General features: G+C 41.6%; 3 protein-coding genes across 3 annotated transcripts; all 3 read right to left on the bottom strand.

Moving 5' to 3' along the window:
• Window positions 1–3,032: 3,032 nt before the first annotated feature.
• LOC139577980 (acyl-coenzyme A thioesterase 1-like) lies at window positions 3,033–10,218 on the bottom strand. The gene is made up of 11 exons (XM_071405098.1): window positions 10,097–10,218; window positions 7,485–7,735; window positions 6,547–6,646; window positions 6,217–6,407; window positions 5,318–5,481; window positions 5,096–5,215; window positions 4,717–4,805; window positions 4,498–4,591; window positions 4,300–4,380; window positions 3,958–4,099; window positions 3,033–3,682 (listed from the first exon to the last, which is right to left on the bottom strand). Exons 1-11 carry the CDS (start codon window positions 10,216–10,218, stop codon window positions 3,552–3,554), a joined length of 1,485 nt encoding a protein of 494 aa, XP_071261199.1. The 3' UTR covers window positions 3,033–3,551.
• A 1,791-nt stretch (window positions 10,219–12,009) lies between these two features.
• On the bottom strand, window positions 12,010–16,110 carry LOC139578205 (bile acid-CoA:amino acid N-acyltransferase-like). Its single transcript, XM_071405518.1, has 10 exons — window positions 15,768–16,110; window positions 15,544–15,643; window positions 15,253–15,443; window positions 14,959–15,128; window positions 13,929–14,048; window positions 13,731–13,813; window positions 13,529–13,622; window positions 13,301–13,381; window positions 13,023–13,164; window positions 12,010–12,592 (listed from the first exon to the last, which is right to left on the bottom strand). The coding sequence occupies exons 1-10, from the start codon at window positions 15,961–15,963 to the stop codon at window positions 12,462–12,464; spliced, it is 1,308 nt and encodes a 435-aa protein (XP_071261619.1). The 5' UTR covers window positions 15,964–16,110; the 3' UTR covers window positions 12,010–12,461.
• A 2,364-nt stretch (window positions 16,111–18,474) lies between these two features.
• LOC139578204 (bile acid-CoA:amino acid N-acyltransferase-like) lies at window positions 18,475–24,465 on the bottom strand. The gene is made up of 10 exons (XM_071405517.1): window positions 24,124–24,465; window positions 23,900–23,999; window positions 23,609–23,799; window positions 23,315–23,484; window positions 20,394–20,513; window positions 20,196–20,278; window positions 19,994–20,087; window positions 19,766–19,846; window positions 19,488–19,629; window positions 18,475–19,057 (listed from the first exon to the last, which is right to left on the bottom strand). Exons 1-10 carry the CDS (start codon window positions 24,317–24,319, stop codon window positions 18,927–18,929), a joined length of 1,308 nt encoding a protein of 435 aa, XP_071261618.1. The 5' UTR covers window positions 24,320–24,465; the 3' UTR covers window positions 18,475–18,926.
• Window positions 24,466–24,964: the final 499 nt, after the last annotated feature.

Raw genomic sequence — 24,964 nt, 5'->3', positions numbered from 1 at the left:
CCAAGATTACGCATTTTCTATTGCACTCAACACTGCCCTTTCCCACCTGGACAAAAGCAACACCTATAGTTGAAGTCGGAAGTTTACATACACTTAGGTTGGAGTCATTAAAACTCGTTTTTCAACCACTCCACAAATTTCCTATTAACAAACTATAGTTTTGGCAAGTTCGTTAGGACATCTACTTTGTGCATGACACAAGTAATTTTTCCAACAATTGTTTACAGACAGATTATTTAACTTATAAATCACTGTATCACAATTCCAGTGGGTCAGAAGTGTACATACACTAAGTTGACTGTGCCTTTAAACAGCTTGGAAAATTCCAGAAAATGATGTCATGGCTTTAGAAGCTTCTGATCGGCTAATTGACATCATTTGAGTCAATTGGAGGTGTACTTGTGGATGTATTTGAAGGCCTACCTTCAAACTCAGTGCCTCTTTGCTTGACATTATGGGAAAATCAAAAGAAATCAGCCAAAACCTCAGAAAAAACATTGTAGACCCCCACAAGTCTGGTTCATCCTTGGGAGCAATTTCCAAATGCCTGAAGGTACCACGTTCATCTGAACAAACAATAGTACGCAAGTATAAACACTATGGGACCACACAGCCGTCATACCGCTCACGAAGGAGACGCGTTCTGTCTCCTAGAGATGAACGTACTTTGGTGCGAAAAGTGCAAATCAATCCCAGAACAACAGCAAAGGACCTGGTGAAGATGCTGGAGGAAACAGGTACAAAAGTATCTGTATCCACAGTAAAACAAGTCATAAATCGATATAACATGAAAGGCCGCTTAGCAAGGAAGAAGCCACTGCTCCAAAACAGCCATAAAAAAGCGAGACTATGGTTTGCAACTGCACATGGGGACAAAGATCGTACTTTTTGGAGAAATGTCTTCTGGTCTGATGAAACAAAATTAGACTGTTTGGCCATAATGACCATTGTTATATTTGGAGGAAAAAGGGGGAGGCTTGCAAGCTGAAGAACATCATCCCAACCGTGAAGCACGGGCGTGGCAGCATCATGTTGTGGGGGTGGTTTGCTGCAGCAGGGACTGGTGCACTTCACAAAATAGATGACATCATGAGGCAGGAAAATGATGTGGATATATAGAAGCAACATCTCAAGACATCAGTCAGGATGTTAAAACTTGGTCACAAATGGGTCTTCCAAATGGACAATGACCCCAAGCATACTTAAGGACAACAAAGTCAAGGTATTGGAGTGGCCATCACAAAGCGCTGACCTCAATCCTATAGAAAATGTGTGGGCAGAACTGAAAAAGCGTGTGAAAGGAAGGAGGTCTACAAACCTGACTCAGTTACACCAGCTCTGTCACGAGGAATGGGCCAAAATTCACCCAACTTATTGTGGGAAGCTTGTGGAAGGCTACCCAAAATGTTTCACCCAAGTTAAAAATGTAATGGCAATGCTACCAAATACTAATTGAGTGTATGTAAACTTCTGATCCACTGGGAATGTGATGAAAGAAATAAAAGCTGAAAGAAATCTTTCTCTCCACCATTATTCTGACATTTCAGTCTTAAAATAAAGTGATGATCCTACCTAACCTAAGACAGGGAATTTTTACTTGGATTAAATGTCAGGAATTGTGAAAAACTGAGTTTAAATGTATTTGGCTAATGTGTATATAAACTTCCGACTTCAACTATATGTGAGAATGCTGTTCATTGACTACAGTTCAGCGTTCAACACCATTGTGCCCTCGAAGCTCATCACTAAGCTAAGGACCCTTGCACTAAACACCTCCCTCTGCAACTGGATCCTAGACTTCCTAACGGGCCGCCCCCAGGTGGTAAGGGTAGGCAACAACATATCTGCCACGCTGATCCTCAACACGGGGGCCCCTCAGAGGTGCATGCTTAGTCCCATCCTGTACTCCCTGTTCACCCATGACTGTGTGGCCAAGCACGACTCCAACACCATCATTAAGTTTGCTGACAACACAACGGTGGTAGGCCTGATCACCGACAACGATGAGACATCCTATAGGGAGGTCAGAGACCTGGAGGTGTTGTGCCAGGACAACAACCTCTCCCTCAACGTGATCAAGACAAAGGAGATTATCGTGGACTACAGGAAAAGGAGGACTGAGCACGCCCCCATTCTCATTGACGGGGCTGTAGTGGAACAGATTGACAGCTTCAAGTTCCTTGGTGTCCACATCACCAACAAACTATCATCTTCCAAACACACCAAGACAGTTGTGAAGATGGCACGACAACATCTTTTCCCCCTCAGGAGACTGAAAAGATTTGGCATGGGTCCTTAGATTCTCAAAAACATTTACAGCTGCACCATCGAGGGCATACTGACTGGTTGCATCACTGCCTGGTATGGAAACTGCTCGGTCTCTGACCGCAAAGAGCTACAGAGGGTAGTGCGTATGGCCCAGTACATCACTGGGGCCAAGCTTCCTGCCATCCAGGACCTCTATACCAGGCGGTGTCAGAGGATGGCCCTAAAAATTGCCAAAGACTAATGCCACCCTAGTCACAGACTGTTCTCTCTGCTACGTCACGGGAAGCGGTACCGGAGCGTCAAGTCTAGGTCCAAAAGGCTTCTTAACAGCTCCTACCCCCAAGCCATAAGACTGCTGAACAGCTAATCAAATGGCTACCCAGACTATTTGCATTGACCCCCCGCCGCCGCACACACACACACAAAAAATTACGCTGCTGCTACTCACTGTTTATTATCTATGCATAATCACTTTACCCCTACCTACATGTAGAATTACCTCGAGTAATCTGTACCCCCGCACATTGACTCGGTACCGGTACCCCCTGTATATAGCCTTGTTATTTACTGTTGCTCTTTTATTTATTTATTTAATTTAGTACTTTTTTTTTTTTTAGTAACTCTTATTTTTCTTAAAACTGCATTGTTGGTTAAGGGCTTGTAAGTAAGCATTTCATGGTAATGTCTACCTACACCTGTTGTATTCGGCCATGTGACAAATAACATTAGATTTGATTTATTTAGCAAAACGTATATTTCTAGATAAAAAACAAAACAATAAATAGATACATTCAGTTTACATTTATTGTATTACAACAATATTCTGATTATACCTACCATGCTGTTTCACCTGTGGTGGCCTTGAAGTTCTACAGTACCGTAGTTTTACTATTAAATACCATAGAGTGGATAGACATCTTTGAAAACAGGAAGAAAATCATTGATTCTTTGAAACTCCAGAAATAATACACAAAGTCCTCTTCAGAATTCAGTGACATTGCTTCGGCACAAAGGTCTGAAAACGAATTTGAGATTTGTGCGTATAACCCAGACTTTCAGCGAAATCTTGAACTCATCTTGCACCAATGTGGCGGCTGATGCTGTGGTACACTCCCACTGCATCTGGGCTGTTGTCATCTTAGTATCAATTCAGCATATTTTTGTTTGATGTTGATGACCTCAAAATCAGACTGTGGATCAACGCTCTGGAAGAGATGCTCTTGGTGAAAACCTAGAATCTTCTCTCACACGTAGGAGTGATACCACCTGACGTAAGACAATGCTCACAATCTGGACTGCACATGGGGTTTGACACTGTGACAGAGATGCTCTTGCAGAAAATCTAGAATCTTCTCCCATGAGTCTTCCTGTGCAACGGCGTGAGGTTTGGTGAGGCCTCCCCACAGCACGACCACTGCAACAAGTTGGAATGACTGCTTTAGATTTAAGACATGATATTCCTATGACTGTAATGTAGACCTACATAAAAATGCATTCAAGTTACAGGACATAAGAAAAATATAGAACTGTAGGATCATTAGTGAAGTAGTTTCATCTGGTGTGGTAATGTTGAGCTAGAGCAAAACATTGCAAATCCCTGTGGTCCCAGAGGAATGTATTGGGAATCCTATAGGAGCACAAGAACTTTAAAAGCACAGTCTGTCTGCATGAATGACTCCGCAAAGGCACCTCTCTGTTGGCCTGGCTGCAACACAAAGGTACAAGCCCTGCAGTGGGGACCATACGGAGGTTCAATCAGGTGACCAGCTCCAGGGTAGGACAGAGTGGTCAGCAGGTGACTGTTCCCTGCTCTCTCCATCATCTGCGTCATCTGAGAAGGAGCAATTGATGGGCTTTAACAGAGTTCCTATCCAAGCAATACTTCTTACAAGCAAATATCCCATTGACATCAATGCATGATTTACCCCAGAGCCTGAGTTCAGCTCATGGAGAATACATCCATTCACGCAAATCCATTTTAAGAATAGGCTACATAAGGACACACTCAATACTGTCAGGAACATTGCTCACATCATCAGCTGATTCAACAGCGGCCCAATTTGTATCATCTTGTCCGACAACCAGTAGTAATGGACATGTTATCCTCCCCACCTTGGAAAAAAACAAAAAATATTGATTTATATCAAGACCACCATTTTGTGAATGCGGAAAATATCATTTAAAACAAGCCGGCCGAGACCCAAGGTTCTGAAATGGTGGGTTTCTTACATCTACTTTCAGGTCAGAATCCTCTGGAATGGGTAGAAGAGTGTCCCTCCAGATTATGCAATTGTTCTCATCCATGCGAGACTTATGGACATGTCTGCAAACACATGGTCAATGGTCAGGTGCAATTAATTAGTATGTTGTCCTCTCCCAAAGTCAATGCTATGCCAATATACAAACACATTCATATGCACATATACACAAACACAGGTACAAACTCACTCTTTCATCACTTTGAAGGATTCCGCAATGGACTGGTTGGCTTTGAGTGTAAGAACATGGCTGCCACTGATGCACACACAACATATTGGCTAAAAAGATAGACAAGCGTTAATTTACACTGTACATATTGGATCATTTTTTTTAATCCTGAGAAACATACATCATTTAGACTCATATAGTGATCAATAAAATACAGATAGACATGCATGCAATTTATTTTCCAATATCGCTGCATGCAACATGGTAAACATTTCGCAACTACAAATCGGAAAATCGTACTGATGAATTATGACAGGGGCATTTTTGGTCTGGTGCAAGTACAAATGCATGTTTATCCAGGAAATGAACAGGAGATGAAAGGACTTGCATAGAGACTTACTTTTACAGTTTCTGAGAAGACAGCGAGGGATAAAGCGACTGAGGCGCCAAAGGACGTGCCAAGCAGGGCAATTTTGTCAGAGGCCACTAGAGGGTGATCTTGCAGCAGTCTGAAAGCATTCTGAGACAAGAAATCAACATTATATGTAAGACAGTGGTTTTCCAAAGTCCCCAAGTCAATTACTCTTTTGTATCTCCATAAGAAAATGGGACAGATACACACCTCAATGTAATGGAAGCCAATGGTAGCAGCTTTCTGTGCATCTGGGAAGAGGTACATTAACGCCATGGCAGCAAAGCCGTGGGATGCCAAGAGAGCAGAACGATATTCCACCAGGCCGCCACCACCTCCCCACATATCTAAAACTCCAGGGAAGGGTCCGGGACCTTCGGGATGACATGACAAAAAACATAATTGTTAGTGTCTACCCGAGAGCAGAACATGCATCTTTACATCCATGTACTTTATAATTCTTTAGCTCTGTCCTCCATAGTGATGGGGTCGGATTTCGAAACTTTAAATATTGTTAATCATCAGTTGTACTAGAGACATGAGGAGTGCCATAGTATGGTTTATACACCAGAAGTTAATGGTTATCTGTAGGAGGAATGTATATGTGGAGGCAATTAAGCTTGGAATGTACTGAGTGAAGGAAAGATGTAACATGTTGGCAGGCACTGATAAGGGTGGAGAGATGTGGTTTAGCAAGGAGGGGGTAGAGGTCAGGTCAGGTCACATTAAGGGAGAAGGAACAGTTTGTTGCCCGCATCACTTCACTTCCTGCCTAGTAATAAAGATGTCATGTTTAGAAAGAAGGAGGAGACCTAAATTGGGGTATATATACTACCACTGGTGGAACCATGTCTTTGTCTTATGCAGCTGTAGGACCCAATGGGTGAATAAACTTGGTTTAAGCTTTACTAATCATATTCCAATGTTAATTTAAAACCTAACAATAGTAAATCATTGATGTAGTGTTGTACGTGTCTAGAGCCTAGTTTAAGCAACCAAAACATACATAGTGCATTCCCCTTGAAGTGAGTGCAGTTACAGTGAACAATCACCTATACAAATTGTCCTGCACAGATGTGATCACTCAGTATACTAGGCATGTAGTTTACCTGGTGGCAGGAACAGGCTACCTGTGACCCCTCCCTCTGTGATGTCGACCCTGCGGACTCCGGGGGCCATGCACCAGCGCTCTGTGACAACACTTGCCAGGGCCAACTGCTCCCTGAACCCCTGACTCAAGTGTCCCCTGTACACAGAGATGTGCACCACCATGGGAGTGTGGACTTCTTTGATCCTGAATCTAAGGGTCAGAAAGTACCAACAGAACAGCTGGTATCATCATTACATATGGTGGCAGCAGTGGGATACTGAGAGGTTCAAAAGCACACAATCTCCAAAAATGAAACGTTAATAAAATCGGATAGGGTTGAAGTGCTTACCTGAGTCCAGTTCTACTGCCAGGTATTGGTCTCATGCTCGCCAACAAACCCATTGGATCAACACCCTCATATGTGCCCCCAAAACTTTCATGTTTGGCAACTATAAACAAAAAAAACAATGTCCAAACTTTTGGTAACTACATGCACATAAAGTAGCACAGAGATTAATTTGCAATCAAAATGTGTCTACTTTAAGCCAAACATTTTTCACTTACACTGAGCAGTCTGTCAAAATCTAAGTAGTCACATACTTTTTTACCTCATTCAAGTACTTGATGATAATAGATCATTAACCTCGCCATACTATATCAATCTCAGACCAGTGGTGTAAAGTACTTAAGTAAAAATACTTCGTTTTCTGGGGTATCTGTACTTTACTTTACCTTTTCAAAAAGAAAATTATGTATTTTTAACTTTTTTTTATACATTTTCCGACACCCAAAAGTACTCCTTACATTTTAAATGCTTAGCAAGACAGGAAAATCGTCCAATTCACAAACTAATCAAGAGAACATCCCTGGTCATCCCTACTGCCTCTGATCTGGTGGACTCCCAAAACACAAATGCTTAGTTTGTAAATTATGTCTTAGCGTTAGAGCGTGCCCCTGGCTATCCGTAAATGTAAAAAAAAAAAATGTGCCTTCTGGTTTGCTTAATACAAGGAATTTGAAATGATTTATACTTTTACTTTTCATACTTAAGTATATTTTAGCATTTGCATTTACTTTTGATACTTAAGTACATTTAAAAGCAAATACTTCTAGACTTTTACTCAAGTAGTATTTTACTGGGTGACTTTCCCTAATACTTGAGTCATTTTCTATGAAGGTACTGTCTCAGACAAAGATGATTTAGCATTATTACTGAATGTTTCCATTGGTATTTAGAGGTGTTTCTTTAGAAATTGGTTAAAGATATGATGAAATAATATCTCTCACCTGTGACCCTTCCCTGAGCATCACTGACATAATGCCCAAACGCCTCCCAGTAGTCTGTGTCTTCAGACTGATGTAAAGAATGTAGTGTGACCTCCTGTGCCGGTGGTAAGTTCCCCACAACCACATGGAACTTCTCATCAAAGAGGGCTCTCCATGGTTTTACAGTCAACACAGGAACAGCATTCATGTCACAGATTGTTGTAGTGGAAATGTCCTCTAAAACAAATGCTCTGACCCTCTCGTAATAGAAACTAAGAGAAGATGAACCTTTACCAGTCTGAACTGGCTGAACCCTATATTACAGAAATGCTCTGGTGATAAGGATAAAAAATGATATTTACAGAAATGTTCTTGGATGCTTTGCCCTTACAGGGACTGCCCGTGCGTATTAATGAACTATGACTTAACGTATTAGATCATTGTCCTTAATCTCCCACGCACTTTGTCATCAACAAAGAACCAGATATCACCAGTTTAACATCTAATTCCAGACAAAATATTGCATGAAACAGCCTTTATCATGGGTCTCCTTGACATTGAAATCAATTAATAACATTCAACAATGAACATGTCAGAGCGTACATTTATCTAAACTTTACAAACAATATTTATCAGACCTCAAAACAAAATTTCAAAAAGTGCTTTAGAGCCTTTAGTCCATACAGCTACGGCCATTGAGCAAGAACTGTTTATTGGAAATCGGAGCAGTGGGAGTCATCACTATAAAAAATATAGCACTTTTGGAGTAAACAGGCTAATGCTAACACATTTCTTAAATGCCCAGTGCAGTCAAAAACATGATTTTCCTGTGTTTTATATATATTTCCACACTATGAGGGTGGAATAATACTGTGAAATTGTGAAAAGGATGATAATGTCTTTTTAGTGTAAGAACGGTATGAAAAGACTGTCTGAAATTTCAGCCTGTTTTGGTGGGTTGGAGTTTTGGCCTCCCTGCCTAGCTGCGATATAACTTTTTGGGAGACCCGACCAAATTCACATAGAAACGTGTGTTATAGATCTGTCATTCTCATCGAAAGCAAGTCTAAGAAGCGGTAAATCTATTCCATGTCCGCAATTTCTATGCTTTCCGTTCTTAAGTTTCGTTTTTTCAGTTTTGTACACCAGTTTCAAACAGCTGAAAATACAATATTTTTGGTTATGAAAAATATATATCACTGCGGTTTAAATACTTGCTTGTTTTGTCACAAACTAAAAATAGGCAAACTGTTAGAATTTTAGCAACCAGGAAATGGCAGAGTGATTTCTGAATAGTGCATCTTTAACAGAACAAAAAGACAGTTCCAAACCTCTCTGCCAATAACAGTACATTCTCCTCCCCACTCAGACCACTCCCAGGCCTATCAAAATTCTTGCTTGAGAAATGGCTCTTTACTAAGAAGCTATTTATGGAGCTTTTCTCATTGACCAGAAGAGGCAGCGCGACGACATTTCAATGTACATCATATGTACATTAACATTTCAATTTACATTAAGTCATTTAGCAGACGCTCTTATCCAGAGCGACTTACAAATTGGTGCATTCACCTTATGATATCCAGTGGAACAACCACTTTACAATAGTGCATCTAACTCTTTTAAGGGGGGGGGTTAGAAGGATTACTTTATCCTATCCTAGGTATTCCTTAAAGAGGTGGGGTTTCAGGTGTCTCCGGAAGGTGGTGATTGACTCCGCTGACCTGGCGTCGTGAGGGAGTTTGTTCCACCATTGGGGTGCCAGAGCAGCGAACAGTTTTGACTGGGCTGAGCGGGAACTGTACTTCCTCAGAGGTAGGGAGGCGAGCAGGCCAGAGGTGGATGAACGCAGTGCCCTTGTTTGGGTGTAGGGCCTGATCAGAGCCTGAAGGTACGGAGGTGCCGTTCCCCTCACAGCTCCGTAGGCAAGCACCATGGTCTTGTAGCGGATGCGAGCTTCAACTGGAAGCCAGTGGAGAGAGCGGAGGAGCGGGGTGACGTGAGAGAACTTGGGAAGGTTGAACACCAGACGGGCTGCGGCGTTCTGGATGAGTTGTAGGGGTTTAATAGCACAGGCAGGGAGCCCAGCCAACAGCGAGTTGCAGTAATCCAGACGGGAGATGACAAGTGCCTGGATTAGGACCTGCGCCGCTTCCTGTGTGAGGCAGGGTCGTACTCTGCGAATGTTGTAGAGCATGAACCTACAGGAACGGGTCACCGCCTTGATGTGAGTTGAGAACGACAGGGTGTTGTCCAGGATCACGCCAAGGTTCTCAGCACTCTGGGAGGAGGACACAATGGAGTTGTCAACCGTGATGGCGAGATCATGGAACGGGCAGTCCTTCCCCGGGAGGAAGAGCAGCTCCGTCTTGCCGAGGTTCAGCTTGAGGTGGTGATCCGTCATCCACACTGATATGTCTGCCAGACATGCAGAGATGCGATTCGCCACCTGGTTATCAGAGGGGGGAAAGGAGAAGATTAATTGTGTGTCGTCTGCATAGCAATGATAGGAGAGACCATGTGAGGATATGACAGAGCCAAGTGACTTGGTGTATAGCGAGAATAGGAGAGGGCCTAGAACAGAGCCCTGGGGGACACCAGTGGTGAGAGCGCGTGGTGCGGAGACAGATTCTCGCCACGCCACCTGGTAGGAGCGACCTGTCAGGTAGGACGCAATCCAAGCGTGGGCCGCGCCGGAGATGCCCAGCAACGTAATGTCATGTGCCGAGAGATTGTTCGGGGGCTTGGCAATGGACATTTACCATAAATATCTCAGCATAGACACTAGCCAGTGAGCATGTTTCAACTATGCAAGCGACTTTTCATCTTAACCATATTACACTTTTGAATAATGCAACAATTCACAAGCATGGGCAGACAAATGGCTTATTTTTTGTCGTCTGTAGGCTACACTCATTAGCCTACCCTACATTTTAGCTTCATGACAAAAGCACAGACTTGCTAACAGCATGTCTTCATCAAGAAACGTTAACCTATCAAAAATGTACGATTACCCTTCTCATACAATATAAAACAACAGTAGGCCTACCTTACAACAAACCAGGCTTCATTTCAATCAATATCATGCAAATCATTACATGTGGTAAAAGCAAAATGCGACTGACAAAGTGTGTATAAGTGAATTCACTGGGGGGGTTGCCGAGCTATATTATCTGGAAGCCCATCTCCCCCACAAAATAAATTGTCAACTCGTGCACAATTCACCTGTGCTTCAGTCTGATCAATTGTAACCTACTAATAACAACCCCAGCTGCAGGTAGCCACGAGAAGCTTATGCGCTCTGATCCCATCTGGGTGTGGGGAAACAAAGCGGTAACGTTATGTATTTCTAGCCTAAAATAGGCCCATTTATTTGTGTTCTGAGAAAATGTGATCAAATGTGGTTTATATTCAAATTTTGGGTGGCTGGGCAACCTAGGCCTATTTAATCCAAAAGTATAGACAGGAATTAATCAATCAATACAATAGTAATGACATAGTGTATGAATATTTATTACAGATGCAAAGGCCTACACAAAGCAAGCTCAGCCCTATTAGTTCTATTGTCCAATCGCAGTTGTTGTCTCTTTGTCTGGGTTAAGGACCCCCCCCCCACTAGTTTAGTTTTAAAATAGAATTCATATGAACAAGTATAAAGGTTGCTGCAGTTTGACAGGGTTGAAATGCTTTCTTTAACCATATGACCTGATTAGAAAAATAATCTGGTTCCATCATAGCTCATATAAAAACATTTAGTTTTTTTTACCGTTGATTTATTACTATGTCATACAGTTCAACGTGGGTCCAGAGTTGGTTAGGTTACCAGATCAGGAAGAACTCTGAGCCCCAGGAAAATAATTTGCCCCTCATGACTGCATTTCGCTACACTCAAATTAACATATGCTAACCATGTGTATGTGACCAATAAAATTTGATTTGATTTTGATTTGACTGTAGGACCTGTGGTGCCACCTCTGAAATCAACACACAATATTACAAATTAAAAAACATATCCAATTTGTTTGATAGTATCAAAATACCCGCGGCCTAGCAGGTATGGGCTTCCATAGTTTTACGTGGTACAATGCAGCTTACCACTGTGACAATTTCAGAATGGAACATGCTGTAAAGCTGTAACTGTAATTTCAAATAAAAGTCTCAAATATTAGGAAAATTTCTATATTTTTCAGTTGTTTCAAAAACTTTGCTCTGCTATTACCATTTATACTGTAGGACTGTTGGGCTGAACAAGAATTCTGTTTACAATGCTCTGCTTGGAGGGGGGGGGGGGCAACTTTAGGGCGAGTGCGTGACCTCCTGAGGTAGTGCCCGAGACGTGATCATTTTGTAAATTTACATTACAATAGTGTCGCTTGAGAATCGATACCTCTCGAGAACCTCTTGATATTTTGTGAATGAGAATAGCACCTTTGTTTTATATTAAAATGGTCAAAAGGAAACAATAACAGTAAGGTACTTAACTGTTATCCAGAAATGATTTGATATTCAGATAAAAACTGACCATGAAAAAAAGGAATGGGGTGAGTTCTTACATTTTCAAACGCTTTCCTTTATTCAAGGATGACAATTTTACAGGAATTTTATACAACCTATTAGTAATAGCGCCTTTTTAAAAGTAGAAATGCACAGTAGTAAAAGTTATCAGGTTTAGATGCAATATTGCTTGTGACAGCAGTAAAACTGGAAAGAAAGCAGTGACAAGGTCTATTTAATTGAAATGAAAAACTGAATGAAACATTTGAAACAATGCACCAACTCTGAGAGATCTTCTCGATCTTTGAACGTTATGGCTCGTGTAGATCACCAAAACCAGGAGAAAAGGAACGGCAACATTTGGATTGGGACATCGGCTCGTTGAGTTATGTGGTTTAATCCCTCGCACACTTGTCAACATAATTATCTTTCATCACATCTCTGATGAGAATTAAGATACGTCATAATTACAATTTTTTAAATAAAATGTCTGTGTCTCTGGCCTGGTCACAGATTTGACGGTGAGGTCACATCTGTGCTTTGATATAGGTGCTCCTCCAGAAAAGAAAGGATCTTCTTCCAGGAGTCTTCCTGTGCGTGACCGTGTGGCGCTGTCTCTCCTCCCCAAAGAACCACCACTGCAATCAAATCAGGAGGGGAAGCATCAAACAAAAAGAGAACAAGTGTGATTATTCCACTGCTTCACACAACCCATTTCTATATGTTTGCTAGAAACAGCCATGGAAACAGCCATTACTTTTAAATTGCTGTTCAGACTGACAGTATGTAATGTACTTGATTTCAATTGTATTTATTGCCTCGTAAAACATTAAAGGGGAGTAATTTGTCTATCTCCAGGCAAAACAAACAGAATGTGTGACGAGAGTTCTTCACATATTACCAGACAAATGAGTCATTGCAACCATATCACTGTGATAATGTGTGTTGTATTGTCGATTAGCAGTGGAAAATTACACATCCCCAAAACAGCAAATAAGATACTGTCAAACTGTCTCTGATAATAACAAGGACACAAACACACCACACACACAACCAACGTTAAATTACACTTTTGTTTTGTCCCAGCCACCATGAAGTTGCTGGCACGGATATGAGGACTATACGGCGGTTCAATCAGGTGACCAGCTCCAGGGTAGGACAGAGTGGTCAGCAGGTGACTGTTCCCTGCTTTCTCCATCATCTGCTTCATCTGAGGAGGCACAAGAACTCTGTCAGTTCTACATCAGTGTTGGGCATCAAAAACATACTGTAAAAAATTACAGTAGAACCACTTTAATAATACATATTTCTGCAGCAATCCAAGCATTGTTAAAAACTGTACTCACGTCCTCTGCTGACTCAGTGGCAGGCCAGTTTTGGTCATCCTCACCCACAATCATTAGAACAGGACATTTCAGCTGCCCCACCTAACCAGGACACAACAGGAAACCATTGGGATAGACAATGCTACATTCCTTATAAAGTCAAAACAGACAAGGGAGAACAGCTATAAAGTGAGTACAATGAGGGTATAGGTTAAAATCAGGGTAGAATCCAGTTTGATTTAAACCCACATCCACTTTCTTGTTTGGATCAGTTGGAATGGGTAGAAGCAGATCCCGCCAGATCACTCGATTCTCCTCATCATAGCGAGTGTTACGGACGTTTCTAGGAAATTAAACACACAGACGAGTAAGTTATATTGAATTATTATTAGAGGATCAAAGTGGAAGCACAAATGTATACACATCTTTAAACACGTGATAATACACATACTTATTAATCTCACTGAAGACATCAGAGAGTGAGCCTTTCACCGGCTGGACATGACTGCCACTCACACATACCAAACACCTGGGCTGATAGAGGACCAACAGTATAAGACACCGAAATACAAACACACACAGACAAAAACACAAATATATACACACATCTCCACATTATTCTGCTAGTGCGGTATGAGCACTCTCCTACCTGAATCACAGTGGAGTACACGGCCATCCCCAAAGCCACTGAGGTCCCAAAGGACAGGCCCAGTATCGCTATCCTGTCCCCACACACCTGAGGGTGCTGTTTGAGAACGGTGAACGCAGCCTAGAGTGAAAAATAGAACATTTCATATGAACTACAATTGTGGTCAGTGTGTCCGCCCTGAGAATGGAAGGTTGGGAGTTCGATCCCCGGCCAAGTCATACCAATAACTGTAAAAATGGTAACCGATGCGTCCCTGCTTGGCCCTCAGCATTAAGGAGATAGATTGGGGGTAAGGCCCTGCGATAGACTAGCGTCCCGTCAAGGGGTGTATCACGCTACAGAAACAGGAGATATAGTAGGCTCCTGCCCTATGAGTCGTTCCGGCTCGCACAAACCAAGGCTCGTGCAAGGCCACTTACTAAGACTGTCGTACAAAACTTGATTTTAAATTGTTACCACAGCAGTCATATTTTGACACAGGATATTCTGTTTCTTTATTACTGTAGTAATAACTTTATTAAATATTAATGTAAGTACCATAAAAGTGGGAGAAGGTTACATTTTAGTAATTTAGCAGACGCTTTTATCCAGAGCGACTTACAGTAGTGAGTGCATACATTTCTCATACTTTTTTTATTGTAGGAAATTGGTCTAGTTGTCTCGTCACGTTTTCTTTAAGGTTCATACTTCAACAAACGTAACCCAATGACACATTTTACAACACACTATTAAGATAAGAACAAAATCCAATGTCAGTTCCTACAAATAACAGTTGAATGTGTTGGTTGTGCAAGGGATTGGTTGCACAGACAAGGTGAACGAACCTTTGGATGAGCTTTGTGGGTTTCATTACCTAGAGCTTATAGCTTCCTTCCTGAATAAGAATACACCATATACAGAGCATATCACCTTGTGAAAGTAAAATATGTGCTATATATCAGTTGATCACTGTCATTTGAGGCACCTATGACACTAAATATGACAGTGCAGATCAGCCAAAATGCAGTGGTCTAGTAACATATACTGGTACCTCAAAGTATTCGTTCCCCACATGAGAGGTTGAGCCCCCAGAGGTCCGGGGTGTCATGTACTCCAGGGCCAGACAGACAAAGCCATGCGACGACAGGAGGGCAGAGCGATACTCCACCAGACCGCCACCCCCACCCCACAGATCCAACAGGGCAGGGAAGGGCCCGGGTCCTTCCAACACAACATGGTCTGTTCAGACCTGGGCTATATATCCTCTTATGATAATCATATCTTTGGATGATTTTAATTGTAATTATTGAAAGTGAGGTGTATGTAGCTAAAAACTATGACATACCTGGTGGCAGGAATAGGGTCCCTGTGACCCCTCCCTCTGTGATGTCGACCCTGCGGACTCCAGGGGCCATGTACCAGCGCTCTGTGACGACACTCGCCAGGGCCACCTGCTCTCTGAACCCCTGACTCATGTGTCCCCTGTACACAGAGATGTGCACCACCATGGGAGTGTGGACCTCCTTCTTTCTCAACCTAAAATTACAAGACATTGTTTATAATTCAACTGGTGGCCTTTGATAAAAAAATTACAACTTTATCAATGTATTATTTTTAGGGTGGAGTTTCAGTTTACCTGAGTCCAATTCTACTGCCAGGTACTGGTCTCATGCTCCACAACAGTCCCATGGGTTCCACGCCATCATATGTCCCTCCTAAACTTGAATCATTGGCAACTGTAAAGATATTTGGGTAGTTTATGTGAGAGGGTTTTAAATATGAATTGAACTCTTAAAATTATTGATAACAGTACAAACAAACTTCAATGAAAATGTGTGACATTAAATACAAGTAGCCTACCATTTACAAGTCCTGTAGCATCACTAACATAGTGGCCAAAGGCCTCCCAGTAGTCGCCATCATCTGAGTGGATCAGCGCGTGCAAGGTGATATCTTGAATTTGCGACAAATTTTGGACGATTAAACTGAACTTTTCATCGATTAGTCCCCTGGACGGGTGAAGCAAAAGCATAGGCGTCGCTGCTTTTTCCGTCATCCTGTCAAAATTGCATAGAAATTTCCTCTCAACAAAGCCGCACCGACATATAACGTTAGTAAGTAGCTTAAATTGTGAAATGAGACAACACAGTTAAGGAGGATCAAAGTTCATGTTGACAGACTGAGCGTCACGGGCTAGAGCTGGAAAGACTCAGAGCAGAATGCATTGGAAGTGTTTACCTCTAGGCTACTGTGTAACAACCAATTCAGACAACAATAAACAATGTAGCATCACACAGCAGTTATTATCACCCGCACAAAATAAAGTGTTGCCTAATATACCATATTCTGGAAGTCTTAATTAATAACGTTAATGTCGCCAGCTTCTACAAAACGTAGCATATAACGTTACGCAGTTTTACCAACTTGCCAGTGTTGTCCTAACAACTGCGATTCGCCACCTGGTTATCAGAGGGGGGAAAGGAGAAGATTAATTGTGTGTCGTCTGCATAGCAATGATAGGAGAGACCATGTGAGGATATGACAGAGCCAAGTGACTTGGTGTATAGCGAGAATAGGAGAGGGCCTAGAACAGAGCCCTGGGGGACACCAGTGGTGAGAGCGCGTGGTGCGGAGACAGATTCTCGCCACGCCACCTGGTAGGAGCGACCTGTCAGGTAGGACGCAATCCAAGCGTGGGCCGCGCCGGAGATGCCCAGCAACGTAATGTCATGTGCCGAGAGATTGTTCGGGGGCTTGGCAATGGACATTTACCATAAATATCTCAGCATAGACACTAGCCAGTGAGCATGTTTCAACTATGCAAGCGACTTTTCATCTTAACCATATTACACTTTTGAATAATGCAACAATTCACAAGCATGGGCAGACAAATGGCTTATTTTTTGTCGTCTGTAGGCTACACTCATTAGCCTACCCTACATTTTAGCTTCATGACAAAAGCACAGACTTGCTAACAGCATGTCTTCATCAAGAAACGTTAACCTATCAAAAATGTACGATTACCCTTCTCATACAATATAAAACAACAGTAGGCCTACCTTACAACAAACCAGGCTTCATTTCAATCAATATCATGCAAATCATTACATGTGGTAAAAGCAAAATGCGACTGACAAAGTGTGTATAAGTGAATTCACTGGGGGGGTTGCCGAGCTATATTATCTGGAAGCCCATCTCCCCCACAAAATAAATTGTCAACTCGTGCACAATTCACCTGTGCTTCAGTCTGATCAATTGTAACCTACTAATAACAACCCCAGCTGCAGGTAGCCACGAGAAGCTTATGCGCTCTGATCCCATCTGGGCGTGGGGAAACAAAGCGGTAACGTTATGTATTTCTAGCCTAAAATAGGCCCATTTATTTGTGTTCTGAGAAAATGTGATCAAATGTGGTTTATATTCAAATTTTGGGTGGCTGGGCAACCTAGGCCTATTTAATCCAAAAGTATAGACAGGAATTAATCAATCAATACAATAGTAATGACATAGTGTATGAATATTTATTACAGATGCAAAGGCCTACACAAAGCAAGCTCAGCCCTATTAGTTCTATTGTCCAATCGCAGTTGTTGTCTCTTTGTCTGGGTTAAGGACCCCCCCCCCCCCCCCACTAGTTTAGTTTTAAAATAGAATTCATATGAACAAGTATAAAGGTTGCTGCAGTTTGACAGGGTTGAAATGCTTTCTTTAACCATATGACCTGATTAGAAAAATAATCTGGTTCCATCATAGCTCATATAAAAACATTTAGTTTTTTTTACCGTTGATTTATTACTATGTCATACAGTTCAACGTGGGTCCAGAGTTGGTTAGGTTACCAGATCAGGAAGAACTCTGAGCCCCAGGAAAATAATTTGCCCCTCATGACTGCATTTCGCTACACTCAAATTAACATATGCTAACCATGTGTATGTGACCAATAAAATTTGATTTGATTTTGATTTGACTGTAGGACCTGTGGTGCCACCTCTGAAATCAACACACAATATTACAAATTAAAAAACATATCCAATTTGTTTGATAGTATCAAAATACCCGCGGCCTAGCAGGTATGGGCTTCCATAGTTTTACGTGGTACAGTGCAGCTTACCACTGTGACAATTTCAGAATGGAACATGCTGTAAAGCTGTAACTGTAATTTCAAATAAAAGTCTCAAATATTAGGAAAATTTCTATATTTTTCAGTTGTTTCAAAAACTTTGCTCTGCTATTACCATTTATACTGTAGGACTGTTGGGCTGAACAAGAATTCTGTTTACAATGCTCTGCTTGGAGGGGGGGGGGGAGGCAACTTTAGGGCGAGTGCATGACCTCCTGAGGTAGTGCCCGAGACGTGATCATTTTGTAAATTTACATTACAATAGTGTCGCTTGAGAATCGATACCTCTCGAGAACCTCTTGATATTTTGTGAATGAGAATAGCACCTTTGTTTTATATTAAAATGGTCAAAAGGAAACAATAACAGTAAGGTACTTAACTGTTATCCAGAAATGATTTGATATTCAGATAAAAACTGACCATGAAAAAAAGGAATGGGGTGAGTTCTTACATTTTCAAACGCTTTCCTTTATTCAAGGATGACAATTTTACAGGAATTTTATACAACCTATTAGTAATAGCGCCTTTTTAAAAGTAGAAATGCACAGTAGTAAAAGTTATCAGGTTTAGATGCAATATTGCTTGTGACAGCAGTAAAACTGGAAAGAAAGCAGTGACAAGGTCTATTTAATTGAAATGAAAAACTGAATGAAACATTTGAAACAATGCACCAACTCTGAGAGATCTTCTCGATCTTTGAACGTTATGGCTCGTGTAGATCACCAAAACCAGGAGAAAAGGAACGGCAACATTTGGATTGGGACATCGGCTCGTTGAGTTATGTGGTTTAATCCCACGCACACTTGTCAACATAATTATCTTTCATCACATCTCTGATGAGAATTAAGATACGTCATAATTACAATTTTTTAAATAAAATGTCTGTGTCTCTGGCCTGGTCACAGATTTGACGGTGAGGTCACATCTGTGCTTCGATATAGGTGCTCCTCCAGAAAAGAAAGGATCTTCTTCCAGGAGTCTTCCTGTGCGTGACCGTGTGGCGCTGTCTCTCCTCCCCAAAGAACCACCACTGCAATCAAATCAGGAGGGGAAGCATCAAACAAAAAGAGAACAAGTGTGATTATTCCACTGCTTCACACAACCCATTTCTATATGTTTGCTAGAAACAGCCATGGAAACAGCCATTACTTTTAAATTGCTGTTCAGACTGACAGTATGTAATGTACTTGATTTCAATTGTATTTATTGCCTCGTAAAACATTAAAGGGGAGTAATTTGTCTATCTCCAGGCAAAACAAACAGAATGTGTGACGAGAGTTCTTCACATATTACCAGACAAATGAGTCATTGCAACCATATCACTGTGATAATGTGTGTTGTATTGTCGATTAGCAGTGGAAAATTACACATCCCCAAAACAGCAAATAAGATACTGTCAAACTGTCTCTGATAATAACAAGGACACAAACACACCACACACACAACCAACGTTAAATTACACTTTTGTTTTGTCCCAGCCACCATGAAGTTGCTGGCACGGATATGAGGACTATACGGCGGTTCAATCAGGTGACCAGCTCCAGGGTAGGACAGAGTGGTCAGCAGGTGACTGTTCCCTGCTTTCTCCATCATCTGCTTCATCTGAGGAGGCACAAGAACTCTGTCAGTTCTACATCAGTGTTGGGCATCAAAAACATACTGTAAAAAATTACAGTAGAACCACTTTAATAATACATATTTCTGCAGCAATCCAAGCATTGTTAAAAACTGTACTCACGTCCTCTGCTGACTCAGTGGCAGGCCAGTTTTGGTCATCCTCACCCACAATCATTAGAACAGGACATTTCAGCTGCCCCACCTAACCAGGACACAACAGTAAACCATTGGGATAGACAATGCTACATTCCTTATAAAGTCAAAACAGACAAGGGAGAACAGCTATAAAGTGAGTACAATGAGGGTATAGGTTAAAATCAGGGTAGAATCCAGTTTGATTTAAACCCACATCCACTTTCTTGTTTGGATCAGTTGGAATGGGTAGAAGCAGATCCCGCCAGATCACTCGATTCTCCTCATCATAGCGAGTGTTACGGACGTTTCTAGGAAATTAAACACACAGACGAGTAAGTTATATTGAATTATTATTAGAGGATCAAAGTGGAAGCACAAATGTATACACATCTTTAAACACGTGATAATACACATACTTATTAATCTCACTGAAGACATCAGAGAGTGAGCCTTTCACCGGCTGGACATGACTGCCACTCACACATACCAAACACCTGGGCTGATAGAGGACCAACAGTATAAGACACCGAAATACAAACACACACAGACAAAAACACAAATATATACACACATCTCCACATTATTCTGCTAGTGCGGTATGAGCACTCTCCTACCTGAATCACAGTGGAGTACACGGCCATCCCCAAAGCCACTGAGGTCCCAAAGGACAGGCCCAGTATCGCTATCCTGTCCCCACACACCTGAGGGTGCTGTTTGAGAACGGTGAACGCAGCCTAGAGTGAAAAATAGAACATTTCATATGAACTACAATTGTGGTCAGTGTGTCCGCCCTGAGAATGGAAGGTTGGGAGTTCGATCCCCGGCCAAGTCATACCAATAACTGTAAAAATGGTAACCGATGCGTCCCTGCTTGGCCCTCAGCATTAAGGAGATAGATTGGGGGTAAGGCCCTGCGATAGACTAGCGTCCCGTCAAGGGGTGTATCACGCTACAGAAACAGGAGATATAGTAGGCTCCTGCCCTATGAGTCGTTCCGGCTCGCACAAACCAAGGCTCGTGCAAGGCCACTTACTAAGACTGTCGTACAAAACTTGATTTTAAATTGTTACCACAGCAGTCATATTTTGACACAGGATATTCTGTTTCTTTATTACTGTAGTAATAACTTTATTAAATATTAATGTAAGTACCATAAAAGTGGGAGAAGGTTACATTTTAGTAATTTAGCAGACGCTTTTATCCAGAGCGACTTACAGTAGTGAGTGCATACATTTCTCATACTTTTTTTATTGTAGGAAATTGGTCTAGTTGTCTCGTCACGTTTTCTTTAAGGTTCATACTTCAACAAACGTAACCCAATGACACATTTTACAACACACTATTAACCTCTTATGGCTGCAAGGGAAATTATTGAGTAGCCAGAAAAAAGGTGCCCATTTCAAACGGCCTCGTACTCAATTCTTGCTCGTACAATATGCATATTATTTATTACCTTTGGATATAAAACACCTTCTAGTTTCTAAAACAGGTTTAATTATTTCTCTAAGTGAAACATAACTCTTTTTACAGCCCATTTTCTGGAAAAAGTGAATTTTCCAAGAAGCTATGTCTCTCTTCAAGATACTCTCTATAAAAGGCCTTGGCACTTGGGACTGTACAAACACGTCACACATCTTCCCCTGGTTGTCATGCGGAAGTGAGAGAAAAAAGGACTTGATTATCTCTGTCAGGGACTGAAAGGAACCTCTTTGAGTGATAAGTGCGCACTTTATAATTTTTTCTGGGCGCGAAGTAGGAACTGGACCGCGCTCCTGGAAAACACTCGTTATAGGTGAATATGACCTCCAGCTTCGATTTTCTTTGATACATGTCACAAAATCATCCTAAAGTATGTTTTTTCAATATACTTTAATTATATTATTGAAATTTATTCTGGACTTTAGACGTGATGCGACGCAAGAATTTTGTCAAGACGGAGAGGTTAGCATGGCATGGCCAGTGTGTCATGCTAATTCAACAGGGACATCGTTCGTTCTAGGTCCAAATGAACACGGTTCTGAACAAAGGACCCTTTGGAGAACATTCTGATGGAAAATCAACAAAGATAAGGACCCAATTTGGGATGCTTTTTCATATATCTGTCGAACTGTGCTATCGCTAGCGTTTGACTAGAATCAATGCTGCTGTGTGCTAGCTATTGTAGTAAGCTAATATAACGATATATTGTGTTTTCGCTGTAAAACACTTCAGAAATCGGAAATATTGTCTGTATTCACAAGATCTTTCTCTTTCATTAGCTATCCACCATATATTTTTCTGAAATCTTTTCTGATGTGAAATTAGAAGTAGACGTTGGTGTCTGTTTTCTCTGGCTACTGCCGTGCGATTTCTTACTGTAGCTATGATGGTAGCAGTAATGTAAAACTGATTTATAGCTAAAATATGCATTTTTTTTGAACAAAACATAGATTTATTGTGTAACATGTTATAGGACTGTCATCTGAGGGAGTTTTTTCTAGGTTATTTAGGTTAGTTCTAGGTTAGTTAGGTTGGCTTTGCATGCTAGCTGCATGCTAGCTGCATGCTACCGGTGCTGTGAAAAATAAGTGTCTCTCTTTTTGTATTTGGTGGTGAGCTAACATGAATATATGTGGTGTTTTCGCTGTAAAACATTTAAAGAATCTGAAATATTGTCTGTATTCACAAGATCTTTCTCTTTCATTAGCTATCCACCATATATTTCTCTGAAATGTTTTCTGAAGTGTAATAAGGTAGTTGACGTTGGTGTCTGTATTTTCTCTGGCTACTCCCGTGCGATTTCTTACTGTAACTATGATGGTAGCAGTAATGTAAAACTGATTTATAGCTAAAATATGCATTTTTTTTGAACAAAACATAGATTTATTGTGTAACATGTTATAGGACTGTCATCTGAGGTAGTTTTTTCTAGGTTATTTAGGTTGGTTCTAGGTTAGTTAGGTTGGCTTGTGCATGCTAAATGCAGCCTACTTGTGCTGTGAAAAATGTCTTTCTGTCTTTTTTTATTTGGTGGTGACCTAACATAAATATATGTGGTGTTTTCTCTGTAAAACATTTAAAAAATCGGACATGTTGGCTGGATTGACAAGATGTTTATCTTTCAAATGCTGTATTGGACTTGTTAATGTGTGAAAGTTAAATATTTTACAAAAATAGATTTTGAATTTCGCGCTCTGCACTTGGACAGGCTGTTGTCATATTGATCCCGATGTCGGGCTTGCAGCCTGAAGAAGTTAAGATAAGAACAAAATCCAATGTCAGTTCCTACAAATAACAGTTGAATGTGTTGGTTGTGCAAGGGATTGGTTGCACAGACAAGGTGAACGAACCTTTGGATGAGCTTTGTGGGTTTCATTACCTAGAGCTTATAGCTTCCTTCCTGAATAAGAATACACCATATACAGAGCATATCACCTTGTGAAAGTAAAATATGTGCTATATATCAGTTGATCACTGTCATTTGAGGCACCTATGACACTAAATATGACAGTGCAGATCAGCCAAAATGCAGTGGTCTAGTAACATATACTGGTACCTCAAAGTATTCGTTCCCCACATGAGAGGTTGAGCCCCCAGAGGTCCGGGGTGTCATGTACTCCAGGGCCAGACAGACAAAGCCATGCGACGACAGGAGGGCAGAGCGATACTCCACCAGACCGCCACCCCCACCCCACAGATCCAACAGGGCAGGGAAGGGCCCGGGTCCTTCCAACACAACATGGTCTGTTCAGACCTGGGCTATATATCCTCTTATGATAATCATATCTTTGGATGATTTTAATTGTAATTATTGAAAGTGAGGTGTATGTAGCTAAAAACTATGACATACCTGGTGGCAGGAATAGGGTCCCTGTGACCCCTCCCTCTGTGATGTCGACCCTGCGGACTCCAGGGGCCATGTACCAGCGCTCTGTGACGACACTCGCCAGGGCCACCTGCTCTCTGAACCCCTGACTCATGTGTCCCCTGTACACAGAGATGTGCACCACCATGGGAGTGTGGACCTCCTTCTTTCTCAACCTAAAATTACAAGACATTGTTTATAATTCAACTGGTGGCCTTTGATAAAAAAATTACAACTTTATCAATGTATTATTTTTAGGGTGGAGTTTCAGTTTACCTGAGTCCAATTCTACTGCCAGGTACTGGTCTCATGCTCCACAACAGTCCCATGGGTTCCACGCCATCATATGTCCCTCCTAAACTTGAATCATTGGCAACTGTAAAGATATTTGGGTAGTTTATGTGAGAGGGTTTTAAATATGAATTGAACTCTTAAAATTATTGATAACAGTACAAACAAACTTCAATGAAAATGTGTGACATTAAATACAAGTAGCCTACCATTTACAAGTCCTGTAGCATCACTAACATAGTGGCCAAAGGCCTCCCAGTAGTCGCCATCATCTGAGTGGATCAGCGCGTGCAAGGTGATATCTTGAATTTGCGACAAATTTTGGACGATTAAACTGAACTTTTCATCGATTAGTCCCCTGGACGGGTGAAGCAAAAGCATAGGCGTCGCTGCTTTTTCCGTCATCCTGTCAAAATTGCATAGAAATTTCCTCTCAACAAAGCCGCACCGACATATAACGTTAGTAAGTAGCTTAAATTGTGAAATGAGACAACACAGTTAAGGAGGATCAAAGTTCATGTTGACAGACTGAGCGTCACGGGCTAGAGCTGGAAAGACTCAGAGCAGAATGCATTGGAAGTGTTTACCTCTAGGCTACTGTGTAACAACCAATTCAGACAACAATAAACAATGTAGCATCACACAGCAGTTATTATCACCCGCACAAAATAAAGTGTTGCCTAATATACCATATTCTGGAAGTCTTAATTAATAACGTTAATGTCGCCAGCTTCTACAAAACGTAGCATATAACGTTACGCAGTTTTACCAACTTGCCAGTGTTGTCCTAACAACTGCGATTCGCCACCTGGTTATCAGAGGGGGGAAAGGAGAAGATTAATTGTGTGTCGTCTGCATAGCAATGATAGGAGAGACCATGTGAGGATATGACAGAGCCAAGTGACTTGGTGTATAGCGAGAATAGGAGAGGGCCTAGAACAGAGCCCTGGGGGACACCAGTGGTGAGAGCGCGTGGTGCGGAGACAGATTCTCGCCACGCCACCTGGTAGGAGCGACCTGTCAGGTAGGACGCAATCCAAGCGTGGGCCG

Source organism: Salvelinus alpinus, chromosome 6 (assembly GCF_045679555.1).
Source record: "Salvelinus alpinus chromosome 6, SLU_Salpinus.1, whole genome shotgun sequence".
In the NCBI taxonomy this organism is placed as follows: Eukaryota; Metazoa; Chordata; class Actinopteri; order Salmoniformes; family Salmonidae; genus Salvelinus; species Salvelinus alpinus.
Note: the sequence above shows the minus strand (reverse complement) of the source record. Positions and strands in the feature narration are given on the sequence as shown.